Source organism: Sceloporus occidentalis, unplaced genomic scaffold (assembly GCF_023333645.1).
Source record: "Sceloporus occidentalis isolate IW3139 unplaced genomic scaffold, rSceOcc1.0.p SCAF_1, whole genome shotgun sequence".
In the NCBI taxonomy this organism is placed as follows: domain Eukaryota; kingdom Metazoa; phylum Chordata; class Lepidosauria; order Squamata; family Phrynosomatidae; genus Sceloporus; species Sceloporus occidentalis.
Genome location: NW_028316981.1, coordinates 179,125,940 through 179,145,344, shown reverse-complemented (window position 1 = coordinate 179,145,344; position 19,405 = coordinate 179,125,940). Strand labels below are relative to the sequence as shown.

At 42.3% G+C, this 19,405-nt stretch overlaps 2 protein-coding genes across 3 annotated transcripts; one reads left to right on the top strand and one right to left on the bottom strand.

Moving 5' to 3' along the window:
- The first annotated feature begins 26 nt into the window (after positions 1 to 26).
- On the top strand, positions 27 to 8,671 carry LOC149322887 (tRNA (cytidine(32)/guanosine(34)-2'-O)-methyltransferase-like). 2 transcript variants are annotated; one of them, XM_089484312.1, is made up of 11 exons: positions 27 to 257; positions 1,188 to 1,328; positions 1,865 to 1,934; positions 2,030 to 2,132; positions 2,261 to 2,339; positions 2,642 to 2,694; positions 3,108 to 3,161; positions 3,474 to 3,576; positions 4,036 to 4,119; positions 7,617 to 7,720; positions 8,272 to 8,671. In XM_089484312.1, exons 2-11 carry the CDS (start codon positions 1,208 to 1,210, stop codon positions 8,494 to 8,496), a joined length of 996 nt encoding a protein of 331 aa, XP_089340438.1. In that variant the 5' UTR covers positions 27 to 257; positions 1,188 to 1,207; the 3' UTR covers positions 8,497 to 8,671. The 2 variants fall into 2 exon arrangements, with proteins under 2 accessions (XP_089340438.1, XP_089340444.1); XM_089484318.1 differs by lacking the exon at positions 27 to 257 and adding an exon at positions 290 to 362.
- On the bottom strand, positions 8,640 to 17,580 carry LOC149322886 (organic solute transporter subunit alpha-like). The gene is made up of 7 exons (XM_089484300.1): positions 17,514 to 17,580; positions 16,505 to 16,656; positions 15,958 to 16,031; positions 14,461 to 14,616; positions 13,047 to 13,158; positions 11,168 to 11,420; positions 8,640 to 9,761 (listed from the first exon to the last, which is right to left on the bottom strand). Exons 1-7 carry the CDS (start codon positions 17,578 to 17,580, stop codon positions 9,319 to 9,321), a joined length of 1,257 nt encoding a protein of 418 aa, XP_089340426.1. The 3' UTR covers positions 8,640 to 9,318.
- Between the last annotated feature and the right edge of the window lie 1,825 nt (positions 17,581 to 19,405).

The following is a 19,405-nucleotide window of genomic DNA, read 5'->3' as shown; positions in this document are numbered from 1 at the left end:
ACGAGGCACCGCGACGTCGCCGAACGAACCAAAATAAAACACCACCACTCACACCGTGCGACGCTCAGGGAACCAGGAAATGGCTCAACGACGGTGTCCCACTTAGGTCAAAAGAGTGGTTCCCATACGTTTGTGTGTTTTCTTTTTTGTTGTTGGACTTCATTTCCCAGAAGCCCTAGCCACCTTGGCCAACGGTTAGGAATTCTGGGAGGTGAAGTCCCAAAAGCGTGAAGGACAAAAGTGAGGACCGAATTAAGGTAATTTAATGGGCATTGCCCTTCAGTTACCGTGGCTGTGGGAGTCGAGTCAAGTGAATATTCGTTATCCTATTGGTTGTAATGAATACCAGGCGCTGTTCAGAGGAAGGAACTGGCAAAACTATCTCTGAGTCATCCCTGCTTAAGAAAACCCTATGCGATTAATAGGGTCTCCACAAGTCGACAGGCAACTTGAAGGCACACAAAATAGACCAATGCTGCTAGCGATGCGGCAGCTAACAAGGCCAATGCGATTCTAGGCTGCATCAATAGAAGTAGAGTGTCTCTAGATCAAGGGAAGTCATAGTGCCACTCTATTCTTCTCTGGTCAGGCCCCACCTGGAATATTGTGTCCAGTTCTGGGCACCACAATTCAGAAAGGACATTGAGAAACTGGAGCGTGTCCAAAGGAGGGCGACTAAAATGGTGAAGGGTCTGGAAACCTTGCCCTATGAGGAATGCCTTAGGGAGCTGGGTATGTTTAGCCTGGAGAAAAGAAGGTTAAGAGGTGATATGATAGCCCTGTTTAAATACTTGAAGGGATGTCATATTGAGGAGGGAGCAAGCTTGTTTTCTGCTGCTCCAGAGACTAGGACCCAGAGCAATGGATGCAAGCTCCAGGAAAAGAGATTCCACCTGAACATTAGGAGGAACTTCCTGACAGTAAGGGCTGTTCGACAGTGGAACACACTGCTCCCTTGGAGTGCAATGGAGTCTCCTTCCTTAGAGCTCTTTAAGCAGAGGCTGGATGGCCATCTGTCAATGAGGATGCTTTGATTGGGATTTCCTGCATGGCAGAATGGGGTTGAACTGGTCTGGATAGCCCTTGTGGTCTCTTCCAACTCTATGATTCTATGCTTAATCCATAGTCCTTGTTGGCACAGTGGTCAAACAGTTAATGACTTTTTTCTCTTTCCTCCTCACATCCAGAGTCTTTGATATAAGGGAAGATGGGACGTTCCTCTAAGGACAAGCGTGACATTTACTACCGTCTGGCCAAGGAAGAGGGGTGGAGAGCTCGAAGTGCCTTCAAACTTCTGCAGCTGGATGAGGAATATCACTTGTTTCAAGGTGAGTCGGAAAACATACTTCCAAATTTCATTCTGAGTTGGTGGACACTTTTTTTCTTGCCTCCTTAGAGGATTTCAAGGAACGTTTAAGTTCTTAGTGCCTCTTTGTTGTTGTTGCGTGGCTTCAAGTCATTTCTGACTTATGGCAACCTTAACACAGTTTTCTTGGCAAGTTTCTTCAGAAGGAGTTTGCCTTTGTCATTGCCAACCCTTGAGGCTGAGAGGCTGGGTTTCATGGTCAAGGGGGATTTGGACCCTGCTATCCAGAGTCATAGTCCAGTGTTCAAACAACTGCCTATACCATGCTGGCTCTTTCTTCATGCCTTTGTCCATAATATATTTAGTGAATCATTGGAGCTGTGGGTGGGAATGGTGCAGTCTTTCAGTCCTCTTGCAATGGCAGTGTCTTACCTTAGCCGCCTTAAGTCCCATAGCTGCCTTAAATCTGATTTTGGGAGAAAGGTGGGATATAATAAATCCAGTGAATGAATGAATGAATGAATAAAATAATCTTTCTTTTTCTCTTGCCCTTTCCAGGCGTCTCAAGGGCTGTGGATCTCTGTGCCGCTCCTGGGAGCTGGAGTCAGGTTTTGAGCCGAAAGCTGAAGTAAGCAAGCCACTTTGTTCTGGAGTCTGTAGGGGGTTGCAGCTTGCTAAAGGACAGACTCATCATCTTATTCTACCTCTCTTTTCCTTTCACAGAGGAGAAGGTGCTAAAAACTCAGATGTCAAAATAGTGGCTGTAGATTTGCAAGCCATGGCTCCGTTGCCTGGAGTCATCCAGATCCAGGGGGATATTACCAAGGTATATGCTGCTAGCCAGTGCTATCCAAACCAATCCAGAGTCAGTCTTGCCCCTCTTGGAGCTTAGGGCCTACCCAGCAACAGTGTTTTTGCCAGCGTACATCTCTCTCTATCTGTCCCCGTTTCCAGGTCTCTACAGCTCAAGAGATCATTTGTCATTTTGAAGGACAACCTGCTGACTTAGTGGTGTGTGATGGAGCCCCTGATGGTAGGTGGAAACCATGACCACAGTCCTAGTGTTTCTCAGCACCAGTCATTGCCCTTTTTCCAGGATTATGCAGCAGTCACAAGGGAAGGGAGGCAAAATCGGCTGTCTCTGAACAGTGTATTTCTCCAGTGCCTTAGTCTTTCATGGCCTCTGTGTTGCTGCCATAATTGTCTATGCTGGTGCACTGTACCAAGAGGATTCTGACCCATGCTCTCAATCCATCTGAGACTTCTATAGCTTTACAGGGTGTGGGGAAAAGCTTCCTTTATTTCACTTGATGTGTGTTTCCTCTACTCTTCCAGTGACTGGACTCCATGACATTGATGAGTACATTCAGGCCCAGCTGCTGCTTGCTGTGAGTATTTCTGACTTGTTTTGTCGCCCTTGTATGTTAAACCCCCTAGATGGGAGTGAGGAACTTTTGGCTCTCCAGATGTTTTGCATATCAACTCAGAAGGTCCAAGCTAGCGTGGACAAGGATAACACATGGTGAGGATCATAGGCCAAAGGTTCCCCATCCCTGCCTTAGATAGATGTGGCATACTAGACAAATCCATTCCATCTCTTTTACCCAGACTGGACCTTTGCTTGTGAAGAGAGAGAGAGAAAAAGAAATAATGCATAGAAAGCCATAATCTACAATCCTCTTCCTATCCAAATTATTTTGGGGTACTAGTGGCTATATTCCCTACATCCCTAACTATAGAAATCTCTGCTGCATCCTCATGTCGAAAGAGTTTTATCTACACTGTCATTCTTTTCTTCTAGGCCTTGAACATCACTACACATGTACTAAAAAAGGGAGGAACCTTTGTGGCAAAGGTCAGTACTGCAGGTGCCCAGGAGAATGTGTTGTTCTAGACTAGCATTGTTATGATTCCTGCTGTGCCTTTGCTGATTTACAGAGGAATAGATCTTGGGGTGGTAGGATGAGAGCATGGGGAGCTAAGGCTGGTGAGAGTCACTGAGAGGGATGTCAGGCTGAGTGGCAATTTTGCTGCTAGAGGGAAGCTTCCTGGCCCCAGTGAGAACTGGGTTGGCCCCACATCAGCTCTGATTGCTATAGGACTCTCCAGTCTTTGTTTCCTTACCTGTGTTCTGGATGGACAGTGATATTTTGCCTTCCCATCTCAGATTTTCCGAGGGAAGGATGTTACCCTCCTGTATTCCCAGCTGCGAATTTTCTTCCCTGATGTCACATGTGCCAAACCTCGGAGCAGCCGTAACTCCAGCATTGGTGAGTACATGAGCACCTTGTGATGTTTAGTAGTTTTGTTTTGCAAGATTACAAGTTGTCACTTAGAGAATTTTGCATAATGTGCGCAAACAGCTTGCCAAAATCAATAGAATCTCAGCCTTCATCTCAAAATGGACAATTTTTTTCTCATGTATCTAGTTCTCATAATTGTAGGTGGATGCTTGAAAGCATGTGCATGATCTTGAAAAAACTCAGATGTAGAGAGGATGGGATTTGACTTGACCTAAAATTAATCACATTGGTGTGTAATAGAAGCTTGCCGCAGTTTAGCATTGATGTATAGAGGTATGTAGATATTGGTCGTGGGGCTTGACTCATGGGATGGGGGAACTGCACCAGATTGAGCATGTAAGTTATAGTTCAGGATGCCAGAGCTTTGACCTCATGAACTTTAACTCCATTTCTCTATGGAATTACTCTATGATTCTGTCTTTGCAGAAGCTTTTGTTGTTTGCCGAAACTACAGCCCCCCTGAAGGCTATGTGCCAAACATGTCCAACCCACTGTTAGATCACTGTTATGGTAAGGAAACTTGAAGAGGGAAAGCTGTTTTTCAAGTTGAGTACTGGACAAGGATACTCAGTGGGGTAAATAATTTTTTATCAAAGGAGAGAGGGCAGAAGGAAGGCCAGGAAGGGAAAAAGACAACAGTGCAGGGGGATTATGAGTGGTGAGAGCTTGTGAGTGGCAGGAATCAGAACAGACTGCCTTGAAAGGTGGTGGGCCTCTTTATTAGAGGATTTAAAGCAAAGATGGGTGGATCATCAGGGGTGCTACATTGGTGGATTCTGTCGCTCTGCAGTAGGTTGGGCTAGCTGATCTTTGAGCTACTCTTACAATTCTGTGTCCCATTGCTGCCAGATAAAGTAGCAGTGTCTTGGGTTTCTCTTCTTGATCTATCTCTCCTGCTCTTAGAATTTCAGTTTGAGGTACTGTTGATGCCTCTAGCATTAACCTAGCAATTTGAAAGGCAAGGAGTCTGTTGCTGGTTCCCTAAATTTTAAAAGGACTATCAGGGAGAGAAGAACTATGAAGCCTTGGAGCAGACACTTCTAGACCCCATAGTACATGGCAGACTGTAAAAACATTTCAGGTGATACATATGCTCTGTAGGAACCACAGTTAATAGCACTGCAGGCACATACTTTGTTTAAACAGCAAGGAGACATAACTGACCCAGTCATTTTTTTAATTTAATTTTATTTTTTTGGTAATTGTTGATCTGCAGAGAATCTGTTTATTTAAAGACACATCAATTGTATAATCAGAATTTATTCAGATAACACATAGAAAGAAACAAAGAGCGTTGTGGCACTTCATAAACCAAGACATTTATAGTTAGCTTAGGTGTGTGTGTGTGTGGGGGGGGGGGATTACAACAGAAATGTCCATTGGCAATGAAATACAAAAAAAGTTCAGCCTAGAAAAATTAAATGAAATTGTGTGTAAAATGAGCACAGTGACCATACAGCATCAGCCATCGTTAATCACACAATCGTCTTAGCTTTATTATGTGAATTATCACTTGTAGCAGAAGAGGGCACTTAAAACATCTCAGCCTTTTCTAAATGATACAAATGCTAGTGTGACATCCAGGGTTCACAACCTAAGGTAGAAGAGTTTTATGTTGGTTTTGGGTCAATAAGTACACCCTGGTACCATTTTTCTTTGTGCCAAAGCTGGCTTTGGAGGACTCAAGCATCAATTTGGAAATTTCCCAGTAAGTTAAGTAAGAGAGTAAGACACACACTGGGTGAATACACTTGAAATGCTGTACACCTGGCACATTTGAGCAGCCACATCTTATGGAACAATGCACTGATTGTTCAGTTGCAAGTCGCCTTTTTTCATGAGTAGGCGGACAATGATCGATATGTCTACCACTGTTGCGGAGGCAGATTGCGAAAAACTGGCATGTAGTCTTCAGGAACAGACAAGTGTATAATTAATGTGTCACTTAAGAATTTAGCCTGTTCCTTGTTAACAGAATGACTAGAAAATATAGAACGTTATAGGAAAATTAAAGTTCAGATATATACTGTCTGGAATGGGTTTGATTACAGTCACAATCACAGCTTCTCCTCACAGCATACAAGATAGTGTGTGTGTATTTGCAAGTACTTGGCTAAAACCCTTAGGCTCATAGTGGCCAGCCTTTTCTGTACACCTATTCACTGAGATCTAAGGTATTGTAGTGCTACTTGTGTGCACTGCAGTACACACACGGCCAGCATAGAAGGCTGGTGTAGCATAATGACTAAGAATGTGAGCAGGAAACCCCTGACATAGATCCACACACAGCACAAACCAATCCATGCCTACTTAGGACCCTCATCCCCTCCATTTACTCTATGCCATTAATAATGCTGGTCTACATCAAAGAGTTCTTGTAGGGTTAAACCTGATCATATAGATGAAAAGGGGTAGTTGTGTGAGTATGATGGGTTTTCTGACATTTTCATGTCTAAAAAGTTTTGTTTGTCACACCCTTTCATGAACTGTAGCTCATTTCTCCAGATACGTGGAGTCCAGCTAAGTAGACAAACATTTATACGCATGTAGAGAGGAAAGGGAAATATAACAGAAATGCAAAAGTGAACAGCAGGCTAATGGTCTTAACACTGGCCACAACACTGTTACCACTTAAGATGGTGAGCATTATATAAACCTTTGTGTATTATTTTTGTTATTTGCCCTTTCTGCTTTTGTTTTCCTTCTCAATCTTTCCACTCAATTAGGGCCAAAACACATTGCAGAAATAATCCAAGACCACTAACTACCCTGGCTCAGTGCTGGGGATCCTGGGAATTGAAGTTTATCGTGGCACCAGAGCTTTCTGATAAAGAAGGCTGAATGTCTCACAAAATTAGTTCCCAGAATTCCCTAGCATTGATCCAGGGCATTTAAAGTGGTCTCGAAGTATTATATTCTCCCATTTGTGTTCCCTTCACTGATTTTTATCTGTCTTCTTCTTCATCTAATTTCTGCTCGCAAAATGTAATATTACTATAGGCTGAGTATCGCTTACCTGGAAATCTGGAATACAGTGGGCCCTTGATATCTGCTGGGGTTTGGTTCCAAAACACACATCCCTCCATGGATACCAAAATCTGTGGATGCTCAAGTCCCATTAAATAAAAATGGCATAGTAAGATGATGTGTCTTATATAAAATGGCAAAATCAGAGTTTGCTTTTTGGAGAGTGTGTGTATATATATGATATACATATATATTCAAACTCTGGATGCTTGAATCTGTAGATAAAAAAACTGTGGATATGGAGGGCTGACTGTATTCCAAAACTGTCTGCACGGATGGCTGAGGTAGTGACACCTTTGCTTTCTGGTGGTCCAATGTGCACAAACTTTGTTTTATGCACAAAATTATTTAAAACATTGCATATAAAATTACCATCAGTCTATATGAATGTACTGTATATGAAACATACATGAATTTTGTCTTTAGATTTGAGTCCCTCTCCAAGATATCTCATTATGTATATGCAAATATTCCAAAATCCAAACAAATCTCAAACACTTCTGGTTCCAAGCATTTTGAATAAGGGATACTCAGCCTGTTAATAGCATGCTGATTCTGCAAGCAACACTCATTGTTTTTCCTTCTGTTTGGTGCTCAATAAAGAAGGAATTGCTACTAATAGCCTCATGATACCGTGCATAGTGCTGGGATTTGCCTGAGCTGTGCTACACCATTCCTACTTCAAACAGCACCAAACACTGGATTAACCTTTCCCTGAAGTATCATTGCAGCTGGAATTAACAGTGCACTAATGATTCCTTAAGAGTAAGCTCACTGGGCATTGTTTCTAGGCAAAAAAGGATGCTTATAATTGTGGTAACTGGAATTTTTAGAGCCATAGAGGATCAAAAATCATAACTTAAATGTAAGGCTTTTCTTGAATTGGAGGGACAAAAAAAAAAGGGGGGGGGAAGCAGGCAGTGTGCACAATAGGAGAGCCCTTCTTACAGCTGGCACTTACCAAGTCTTTTCTGATACAGATGTGGATTTTAATCAGTTGGAGGGTCCTAATCGGGTCATTGTCCCTTTCCTGGCTTGTGGAGATCTGAGTGCTTATGACTCTGACAGGACATACCCTCTACAGGTAATGCTTGTGGGTCTTGTGACACGACTAATGTTCTGGAGGTAAGCGAGGATGGATGGTTCAGTCTGTCTTTACTCTCACAGAGAAACTGGGTCTACAGGTAACATTTTCATAGAACCAGGTGGAATCTTGGGGACCCTTTCCTGAATTGATAGTGGTGATATCAGCTTCTGCCTATCTGTAATGGTGGCACTAGCAGGTCCTTCCCCTAACAAGCTGTCATTGTTTCACTACAGAGAGTAAGATACCTGAGTCCCACTATTACAAAGAGTTCACAGTTTGAAGCTCTTGCCTCCTTAAAGCTGTGTAGCAAGAGAACTTGACAGTAGTTGAAATGGGCAGCTTGAAGAAGATCAGTTGAGAATTAGAACAGAGTGAGAAGTTTGACAAAGGGGATCTTACTAGTTGCGGCTGGGATGTTTAGAACAAGGGCTGTTGCATGGTCTTACTACTCTAACTGCATCAAAGCCTTGGATGGGAAACAGTTGAAGCCCAGAGGCCAGGTAAATGGAGTGTATAACTTGTCTCTCCCTTTCTCCCCATTTGGGCAGCTGGCTCCTGAGAAGGAATATACTTACACACCTCCCACTCAGCCCCCCATCCGGCCTCCCTATGAAGAAGCCTGCTTTTTAAAGAAACATAATCTTCTTACCAAGGAGTCAACACCCCAACCTCAGCAACAGGCTGCTCCCCATGAGCCTCCACAGCAGCAAGAACAGGGGGCAGGGGCCTTAGAGACTGAAGTCATAGATGCCCTGGAAGAGTTATCCACGTGACATAAGGACACATGTGGAGGTATGCCTGCATTCTGCCCTCTGTTGCTTTGAAAGACTTTTCATTTAACTCTTCTTGGTTACCTTGTAGGATTTCTTGTTTTATTCCTCAAAAGACCTCAGAAATCCCTAACACCACAAGTAGCATTGGTTTTAATAAAGGTCTTACTGTTCAAAACTTGTTTTTTGTGTCTTTTTTAGTGTAATAACTGCCTAGACCATCTATTGTGGAGGCCTGGGTTCAAATTTCTACCTATTTATCAAGGGGTGGCCTTACATTTGTTGTTGTTGTTATATTTATTTAGATCCCACCTTTCCTCCTGTCTAGGAGGCAACACAGCTTTAAAAAGCTAAACCAAATACAGCTTTAAAATGGACATAATCTATATAAATACCATTCTTTTGGTTTAACATCCCTTATGGTTTAACATCTCTTATAAAATGGGTATGTGAGCAAGAGAAGGTAAATGTACAGTGTTTTGTACACTGTAGAGTGCATTAGAAATTATTCATTGACCATCATTTGTAAACACACATTGTTTCTCAACGATTTCTCCATTCTCCCCACTGTATGACTTTTCTGTTTTTTTTTATTCCTCTCCTGTTAGTGTGTTTACTAATTACCTGCTTGATTCCAATAGTCAACACTAGACTAAAATCCCCATACTGTTTTTGAGGGAAAGCCTCTTCCTCTTTTCTCTCTGAATTCCACCCAAAGCATGGTGTTCAACATTGCCATCTTCTTCACCTTATTGCTTTTCACTTCCCAGAATCCAGGTGCTTCTGTCTTTGCCCTGAAGGGGGACAATTTTCTAGGGACTGTGTTTATACCACAGTGATCCCATCAGTATCCACTTTGACACACTGGGCTTGAACTTGGATTCCAGTTGATGGCAGTTCAACCCCAGTTCTTTCAATTGGCAATCTTGTCTTAACTCCCTCCACCCTTACCGTTCCCTTTCTCTGACTGTTCAGTCCCCAGCTTTCCTGCTGTCTGGCCTTCGGCTCCCCAACCATAAAATCAAACCTGTCCAGCGGGGAGTGCTCAATCGTACACAGAGACTCATCAGGGAGATAGCCAGGGTTGGTTCCCTCCATAGATGTTTCATCAACTGGGCTGCTGAACTCAGACTGAGCCCTCTCAGTTTGAGGAGCTCGATGGCGAGTGACTTGCTGAGTGTCTGGTTGTGATTCAACTCTTCGGAAAGAGTAACGGGCGAACAGGCCAATGAAAAACATTTCAACAGCTAATGAGTAGTAGTAAATTACTGCAAAGACAAAAGACAGTTAAAAATAAAGTGTCCCTTATGACAAAACTGTGTATGTATATGATTCCCCAGACTTCAAAAAAGGTAGAGAGCATGAGAAGGGGTGTCAAATTCTATTTTCTGAAAACTCTTTAAACAGATGTTGGATGGCCATCTTTCAGAAATAAAACAGTTGTGTATTCCTGCATGGCAGGAGGCTGGGAATATTTGGCTCTTGCAGTCCCTTCTAACTGATTCTTTGAATCCCCATCTGCCTTTAAAAAAAAGTTAGTTTCTAGCTCTTACTATAGTACAGGTTGAGTCTCCCTTATCCAAAGTGTTTAGAACCAGAAGTGTTTTGGATTTTGGAGTTTTTCAGATTTTGGAATATGTGCTTATATACATAATACCTTGGAGACAGAACCTAAGACTAAACGTGAAATTCATTTATGTTTTGTATACATGTAGACTGCAAGTCATTTTATTCACAATATTTTAAATAATTTTATGCATGAAACAAAATTTGCGTTTACTTAACCATAAGAAAGCAATGGTGTCACTATCTCAGCCATTTATGTGGACAATTTTGGATTTTGAAATTCCGGATAAGGGAGATTTTACCTGTACCAAGTTCCAGACAAGTGTCAAAGAGAAGGGCTCTAGTCTGAATAACTGTTTTGTATTAGCAACAAAATTTTTATAAGCAGTAGTGTTAAACTTTTTGAACTCCTCTACCTTCAGACATGGTAGAGCCCAGAAACCAGGCTTTGCTAGCACATGGAGAACTAGGCCTTGGTCAAACAATACATCTACTTTGTGCTGTTTGCTGTGTTACTTTGCTCCTGTCTTCTGGTTCCAACAGCTACCTGAATTAGCAGTCTTTTCCTGGCTCTTTGTCCATGCTTCTCTCTCCCTGGCCTGCTTTTATTGGATGATCTCAGCTTATCATGTGAGGTAAATTGGAGACTGGAGTGGGAAAGGGAGTACTGTATCAGCAAAATTCAACTTTGCTAACATTCTTCTAGCAAAGGGTGGGGAACATCAGGCCCTTGGATTTAGTTCACTTACACCATGTTTGGAATTATTGTATAGGTTCTTTCCTATCCTAAAATGTGCAAATGCCTTTCTTATGGCTTAGGAACAGGCAGTAGGAGTTATAAGCTAAAATGAGCTTGTCTCCTTGATATCACAATTTTTTCTTTGGCCTTGTCCGCCATTGGAATGTAGGACCCAAGAATTTCTCTGAAATTGAATTTGGCCCTCAGGCTGAAAGGGTCTGCCCTGTTGCGTAGCAGGAGCCTTCATTGTTTCTTATAAATGGAATAACCTTTTCTGCTGATAGAAGGGCAAACATGTGTCCAAACCAGTAAGTAACCAGTAAGTGTTCCACCACTATCGAAATTACCAGTCCCATAAAGGCCACTTACCTTGGGAGCGGGTAACTGGTGAGAGAGGTGGGCTGCAAGGGATGGCACCCACTGCACCCATAGTTTCCAGGATCCCACTCTGCAGACCACAGAGGACTAGGACCAAGATGATGCAGATGAATTTGGAGCGCAAGCTGTAGCCGGTGAGTGCTGGCCTGGTGGCCTTGTAGAAGAGCAAATAACCATAGAAGGAGAGGAAGGTAGAGATACCTATGATGACATTGATGTAGGAGTTGGGGTTGGTGTAACCCACCTAGATGAAATAAATCAATGAGATAACAGGAACTCCAAATAGCTCTCCCGGAAATTAATATTTAGGTTTCATTCCAGACAATTTGAATGGCACAGTGGAAATCTCCCCATTTGAGAGGGCATTGATTAAAGCACTATACATCATCTCTGCTCCTTCAGGTGCTTTGGACTACAACTCTCATGATTTCTATGTCCCATGATTGTTAGTACTTTGCAGGGAGTGTAGTCCAAAATATCAAAAGGTCACTAGGCTAATACGCTTTTTTCTAGAATGTATCCAGTGTGGTCCAGTACAGTCTGAAGTAATAATCTTTAAAACTACAGCCAAAAGCATAGATCAAGGAGATGTAGTTCCGTTCCAACTGGCAGAACTTTAGCCTACATCTTCTCCATCTCCCCCACTTTTTGCTTGTTGCAGAAACATGGATATTTACTGGCTAGTGGAAGAGGGACATAGAAAAGCATCCAGCTATGTCCCTCTTGGGGCTTGTCTATATCACCTATATACGCCAAATTTCCCCAAGGCTAACTGCATGCTGTTTACACTATGCAGCCTCCAAAACCCAAATTGGTTGTTTACACAACATTCATACCCAATTCAGGGTTTCCACCCTTTATTCAACATTTTAAAAACTTACCTTTTGCTCAGGGTTTTCCAGAAAACCTAGAGTAAAATGCAGCAACAATGGGCAGCTGCCTTTCTACATAGTCCCTATGCACCTTGTACATTACTCTGAAGATAGAAGAAGGCTGGGCACATCATCCTGGCCTCAGAGCAACTTGTGCCAGCAGCAACAGGAGTGGCTGATATATGTCCTAAATGTAATATTTCTCTCAGAAGAAATCTAGTGTTGGCTTGGGCCAAAATTGGTGGCCGTGTCTCCTTTTACATCACTCCATGGTGCCTCTGCTGTTCCTGTCACTCAAGATAACATGACTATCTGAACCTTTTTATTTTTCCTGTTAACTTTCTTCACCTACAATGTTTTAACTGCCATGGCTCAGTGCTATGGAATTCTGGGATTTCTAATTTTCTGAGCTATTTAGCTTTCTCTGTCAGAGCGCTCTGGTGCCACAACAAACTACAAATCCCAGGATTCCATAAGATGGAGCCATGGCAGTTGAAGGGGTGCCAAACTGCATTATTTCTGCAATGCAGATTAGACCTCAGACTAATGGAAACAGCATCAATCCATCTTTGAAGGGGAATGGGCAACTGGCACCCACAGCTTTATTAGGAAAAGTACCCAACCTGTCTGATCAGTGGGAATATCATGTGGCTATTCTCCGCTTAGTAGGCATGTCCAATATTAACTTTAGTGCTCAATAGTTCATAGCCTCCCTCCAGTCCATCTGCCTTGGTCCAGGCCTCAGAGGAAGAGAAGAACTGCTGGACCTGATCCCCTTCCCCACCACCATTCTCTTCTCCTTTTGTGTCATGTCTTTTTAGTTTGTAAGCCTGAGGGCAAGAAACTATCTAAATAATAATAATAATAATAATAATAATAATAAGTGTAAGCTGCTCTGGGGGCCTTTAGGGCTGAAGGGCAGGGTATAAATACTGTAAATAAAGAAATAATAGCCGCTTTGTCCTTTAGCTATGATTCCTAGGGCCAGACTCACTCACATCACCATAGTCGTATTTCTCATCTGTCCACAGGATAAGTGTGACAAAGAAGAGGATGGTCCGGATGAGAGAGAGCTGGTACACAGCCAGTGTCATGCATCGCAAGTTCGTTCTGTAGGACGGAAGTAGATGAAAGAGTTATTTGTTGGGGGGGAGGAATAAAAGATTGATCATTGGTTATCCTCCACTATACTGTACTATAATACAGGACTTGAAACCAAGTGTTTCAGTGCATTGCTATTACAGGTTGAGTCTCCCTTATCTGAGATGCTTGGGGTGAGAAGAGTTTTGGAATTTTGGATATTTACATATACATAATGAGATATCTCAAGACCTAGTGTGACATAGTGGTGTGAGTGTTGGATTACAATTCTGGAAACCAGGGTCTGATTCCCTGCTCGGCTATAAAACCCACTGAATGATCTTGGGCAAGTCACATGCTCTTAGCCTCAGGGGCAGGTGATAGCAAGCCTCCTTTAAACAAATCTTGCCAAGAAAACCCCTTCATAGGTTTGCTTTAGGATAATCGTAAGTCAGAAATGACTTCAAGTCCACAACAACAATAACAACAATGGGATATCTTGAGGATGGGACCCAAGTCTAAACATTACATTCATCTGTCTTTTGCATACAGTGTACACACGTACCCTGAAGGTAATTTTGTACATAATTTTAAAATAATTTTATTTCTGCAACAAAATTTGTGCACACTGAACCATCAGAGAGCAAAAATGTAACTATCTCAGCCAGCCATGTGTGATCGTTCAGTCAGCATGACTGCACTGAACACTGTTACCTTCCCACTGAAGTGGTACCCATTTATCTACTCGCAATTTTATATGCTTTCGAACTTTATATGCTTTTGGCAGAAGTTGGGACTAGTGACGGGGGCTCACTCCGTCATGCAGACTTGGGTCTCAAACTGCTGACCTGCCAGCATTGCAATCTTAACCACTAAGCCACCACATCCCTCCTCATTATACATAACAGGTCTCTAAAATGTAGTAATTATTACTAAATTTAGTAACTAGTAAAACAGAGCACAAGCCAGCAGTATAAACCAACACTTTACCATGTGATATTCATCCTCCACTGTTGAGTGAGGCTATAGAAAAAGTATAGCTATAAAAGTTTAACAATAAAAATAACTAAAACCCAGTTACAGCCACACTGCAGAAAAAGAGTGACATTATTCCTTGTTGAGTTACAATCAAAATAATTAGATAGCTATACCTTCATTGTTAGGGAAAGGAATTAATGACAGTAACTAATTATATTAACTAGTCAGTCTCAAGCTCAGCTTCTGAATTCACTGCAAGGGGGAAATGTAAAGAAGAGAAATCTAGTCATTTCTCTTCCAATATGCAGACCTTATTGTGATAAGTCTAACCTGGCAACAAAGATAGTCTCTTACCGGTTGGCAGCAATCTCAGGAAGGCAGCAACAGCAGCAGCAGGGGAAAGGGTTTGGAGAAACACGCTGCCCTGCCAGTTGCTCGAGCATTTGGTCTGAGCCGCCAAAGAAATCTCGGATCAAGGCAAGGAATTTCCAGAGGGTGATAGAGTGGTAGCTGCAGCACAGGGAAAACAGTGTTACATAAATATGGGAACCTGAGTAGCAAATCACAATGGAGGTGATTTGCAGTTTCCATGATTGAAGCAAAGGAGAAGATGCAAATCCTTCCCCAGCCAGTCAGTGATAGAGATAGCAGGCTAGTTTTAAGGGAACCCAAAAGTTGTGTGAGAGCAAGCAAGGTGTAGTAGTTTGAGTGTTGGGCTAGGACTCTGTGAGACCAAGGTTCAAATCCCCACATGGCCATGGAAACCCCCTGAGTAAGTCACGCTTCCTCAGCCTCAGAAGAAGGCAGTGGGAAACCCCCTTTGCACAAACCTTGACAAGAAAACCCCATGATAGAGTCGCCTTAGGGTTACCATCAGTCAGAAATAACTTGAAGGCACACAACAACAAAAGTTGGTGTGGCATACATAGTGCTGTCCTCCAATACAAGAGGACAAACTGATGAATTCAGGAGGGCCAGCCCCAATACTGCCCCACAACGCCTGCTGCCTAAGGAGATCACTCCATTCTGCCCAATGGTTCAGCCATTGTGTGGCCAGCCCCAGTAGCTAAGGATAACTCATTGATTGAACAGAATAAGATCTTGGGCTAACCTGACCTTTTTGCCCTTCCATTGGTTTGTAGATATATTACCTAATTTCTCTCTCTCTTTCTTTAGATCTTGGAGTTAAATTGGGAATGCACATTTCAGGCCCCCATTTGACATAACTGCACCTCTTTTGAAGAGGGAGAGAAAAATTCCAAATATGCTGTGTTACTGGTTGTGAAGACTCAGATGGTGGAATGAAAGCTAATAAAGCAAAAAGGGCAGTCTGCACTTAGTTTCATGATAGAGATGAACACTGCAAAATGCATGTTAATGTGATTATCTCCATTAAAGCCTGAAATATCAGGATGAACGTTGGTATGCCCATTCAAGACTTGAAGGCTGCTTCCAGTGTGTCCTATGGAAACAGCAAGTGGCAAGGAGGCCAATAGGCAGCAAAATACTTAATTTCTAAAATGAGTCTTGTAATTCAAGTTTGCCTAGGAAGGTTATAATTTTGTTTGACCTAGAAATACCAGCCATTATTCCATTGCTTCTTTATAAGGAGGTTGTGTGCTTTTAGCAACTAAATGAGAGAGAGAAATTCAATTGAAGTACAGTATCTTTCTTTAGCTGTAAGACCTCAACTGAAAAGCAATCAAACAATTCTACAGGCTCCCCTACAGGCATTTTGAGAATAACAGCCCACAAATGGAAGATCTCAGCTCTTCCTGCCTGTAATTTTCCCGGACTAAACTTAATTTGCTAAGTTTAAATCCACACACACACACATCCAAATAAACTCACATGGATCCCACAAAGCTGCAGACAAAGAAGGCTCGAGGAATGAACAAACCAATGAGAGAAGTGAGGCTGAATACCTGTTTGAAAAGGAGATTAGTGAGAATATTAAAATTATTGTCTCTAATCCGCATGAGCATCCCACTCGCCCTTAAGCTACATATGCATGTTTCATGCCCTGCCACATTTTAGAGATAAAAACTAGATGCCGTTGGCCAAGCAATATCAGAGTATTGTTAAGATGGCAAACATTATCAACAAGGAAGAACCTACAAATCAGGAAAGGCTGCAACTTTTTTCTGAATTTGCAAGGAAAGGTAAGATTGAGCCCTTTCATCTCATCTCTTCTTCCCCTTGCTGAATTAATAGAGTGTAAACTACTTGTGTACTTCAAACTTAGTTTATAGTAACCAAAGTAAGCTGAGGACAAAGGGGGAACATAGGAGAAGGAGGGTTCAGTGGTTCTTTCTTTACATTATTGAGGATTACAGGGTATTGGAGGTGGAGGATGGGGTTGTGAGATAGGACTGATTGATTCATATTCTGTTCTTACCGGATAAACCCCCAGGATCCAGAGTGAGAGGCTGGTACGGTGGGAGCTCTTGCCATGGCGCAAGAAGAAGCCTATCTGTTCCAGGAAGAGCCCGACCTGCACAAGACCCAGGAATACCGGGACCAAGAAGATCCAGATCTGGCCCTTGATGACTGTGACAGAGGAACAGTGGTGTAGGTCAGAAGAAAAGAGGACAGCCTTCCCTTCCCCCCCTTTTTAAAGTATTATTCTTAGAACACATTACATTATGCATCCTTCCTCCTTCTGTCAGACATTTTGAGGGAAGATGGCTGGGTGGGTTTTCCTCAAGCACAAGGAAAAGACACTATGCGTATGGTCAATAATACTTGGTTATTACTTTGTTGTTGTCCCCAGGAGAAACTGAAAACCATGGCATACCTGCCAACATTTAACCGGTAGAAACTGGGACACCTGAAACATCAAAGTGTGGTCAAAATTGCAAAGATCATTGATGAGGAATACAACACACCTAGCTGCTTAATCACACTAGGGTCCAAACAGGATTTAAATGAGAGTTAAACTAGAGAAAACCAGAAAATGTTGTGTGATAAACATCAGGCATTTCCTGGTTTTCTCTAGTTTAACTCTCGTTTAAATCCTGTTTGCTCCCTAGTGTGGCTGCAGCTGTGTGCATTTGCCTGAGCCCACTGGGAAGGGCAAGGATATGTCCAAACTACTTTTGCACTTTGAGCTCCATTTGCACCAAATGACGTAAGCCAAGGGACAAAGGGGGAAAGTGGGAGAAGAAAGAAACTGGGACATTTTAAAGGTAGCTAGGATGGCAGAGAATTAATCAGGACTGTTTCTGACAAACTGGGACCTTTGGAGGAGGATATGCAATTATGGCGCCAAGCTCCAGAAAGCTCTGATTGAAACACAGCTCTGTACCTTTGCCCTAAATTCTGGTTACCCTTCTATCATTCCTCAATACAACCTCATCCTAGTTTGGTTACTGTTTCTTATTCTTCTGTAGTATGCCCCTTCTCACCTTGAAATATCTCAGACGACAAAGGGAAGGGATCGTTGGAGAGGGAACAGTTTGACACACGCACCATTTTCTTCTCATCAGGACAGGTGTCTCCAGGTACCCAACCACCAACTCTACTGCAACCAATAATTTCCTACTTTCTCATCATTAGTCACTGAATTAATCATTGACGTAGGCCAGGAATGGGTGCCCTGGCAACAGGGCCCAAGTTCAGTTCTCCTCACCTGGTGGGGATTCCTGAACAGGTTAGGTGTGTACATCCGTATTGACGTAGAGGAATGGTAAGACGTGGTTTTAGCACCATGAATTGCTAGCAGGGGACATCCACTCAAGGATGAAGTCCAAAATCTAGAGGGTCATAGATCCTCCCTCCACACTGGATCCAACAGGAAAACACATTGCAAGAATGGATCCCCCTATAAAGTATTTAGGAGATATTTAGAATTCTTTACAAGAGAGGTCTGGTGTGTTCCAAGACTACAGGTCTCAGTATTCTGTACGATGCATCCACGACAGTTAAAGTAGAGTCACAATAGTGCAATGTCTCAAAAGGGTATTACCTGAAGTGAAATGTACCCAGGGAAACAGATGAGGAGGTAAGCTGGCAGAACCACTGTTTAGTTCATTGTTGTTGCTGTGTACCTTCAGATAATTTCCTGATTGTTAACTGCCCTCATGGCAAGTTGACTGATGGCAACCCTGTGGATGAAACACTTAAAAAAACAAACCCTCTCCTCTACTGCTCTGTTTAGGTCCTGAAAACTCAGGGCCATGACCTCCCTAATTGAATCTCTCCATCTAGCATGCAGTCTTCCTCTCTTTATACTACCTTCTACCTTTCCTAGCATTATTGCCTTTTCTCATGATGTGGCCAAACAACAGCCTCTGTGTTTGTCATCTTGGCTTCCAGGGAATTTCAGGGTTGATCTGCTCAAGGATCCTTTTATTTGTCTTTTTGGCTATTCACAGTATCCTCAGCACTCTTCCCCAACACCACATTCCAAATGAATTGATTTTCTTTTTATCCACTTTCTTCACTGTCCAGCTTTCACATCTGTACATGGTGATGGGGAATACAATGGCTTCTATAATTCTGACTTTAGTGCTCAGTTGTACTGTGGGCTCCCTCTTTTTTTCTACTGAATTGCATCATCTCATGATGACAGCCTCAGCTTAGTCATTGTGGTGTATAGAAATGTTTTTCAATAAAAGATTTTAATAATGGGATTACCAACTGCAATCTGAAATGGTATAACTTGTATTATTCAGGCCCATTACCACCTCTCTATGCCACATTTGCAGGTGATGCCTCATAGAACCACTTTAAGGGAATATCAATATTTATTTTTCCCTTACAAGAATAGTTGTATTGTATGCTGCAGAAGTCATCCAGTGCCAATTATAACCTGTGTTTTATACCACTCCTAGTTTTGATGGTACATTCCTCTTAGAGATGCAGTGGGTTAATATTTCATAAGCCTTTATGACAAAGGCAGGACTAATTCCAGTGGCAACTAGACTCCTAAAATATCAATGAGTTAAGAGCAGAGTCTATGTAAGGTTGCCAGAGTAGAAACTGGACAGGATTCCTATATGTTTAATGGTTGTGTCCCAAAGAGTGCATTTCAGCTGGTGTTGCTTGTTACCTGTTTATATGGCAACCAGCAGCTACCAAAATTTGATCTTTCACATGAAAGGTATAGGAGCTCTCTCCAATTTTCACCCAGGCAACCATAAAGACAGAGTAATTGGGGCTTTTAAGATAGGATAATGAAAGATGTGGAGAAATAATCTCTTAAAGCTAGGATGTAAAATGCAACCCATTATGTGAGCTCTCCAGTTTAGAGCACCCACCCAAACCTCTTTGGTGCTTTTTTAAAAAAATATTCAGT

Excerpts from the sequence above, each read along its gene's own strand:
- LOC149322887 (XM_089484312.1), top strand. The coding sequence starts at position 1,208 with ATGGGACGTTCCTCTAAGGACAAGCGTGACATTTACTACCGTCTGGCC. Across the intron at positions 1,935-2,029 it reads GTTTTGAGCCGAAAGCTGAA|AGGAGAAGGTGCTAAAAACT; the intron begins GTAAGCAAGCCA and ends TTCCTTTCACAG. Across the intron at positions 2,340-2,641 it reads GTGTGATGGAGCCCCTGATG|TGACTGGACTCCATGACATT; the intron begins GTAGGTGGAAAC and ends CTACTCTTCCAG.
- LOC149322886 (XM_089484300.1), bottom strand. The coding sequence starts at position 17,580 with ATGGTGCGTGTGTCAAACTGTTCCCTCTCCAACGATCCCTTCCCTTTG. Across the intron at positions 14,617-15,957 it reads TGCAGCTTTGTGGGATCCAT|CTACCACTCTATCACCCTCT; the intron begins GTGAGTTTATTT and ends CCTGTGCTGCAG. Across the intron at positions 9,762-11,167 it reads ACCAGTTACCCGCTCCCAAG|TAATTTACTACTACTCATTA; the intron begins GTAAGTGGCCTT and ends TTGTCTTTGCAG.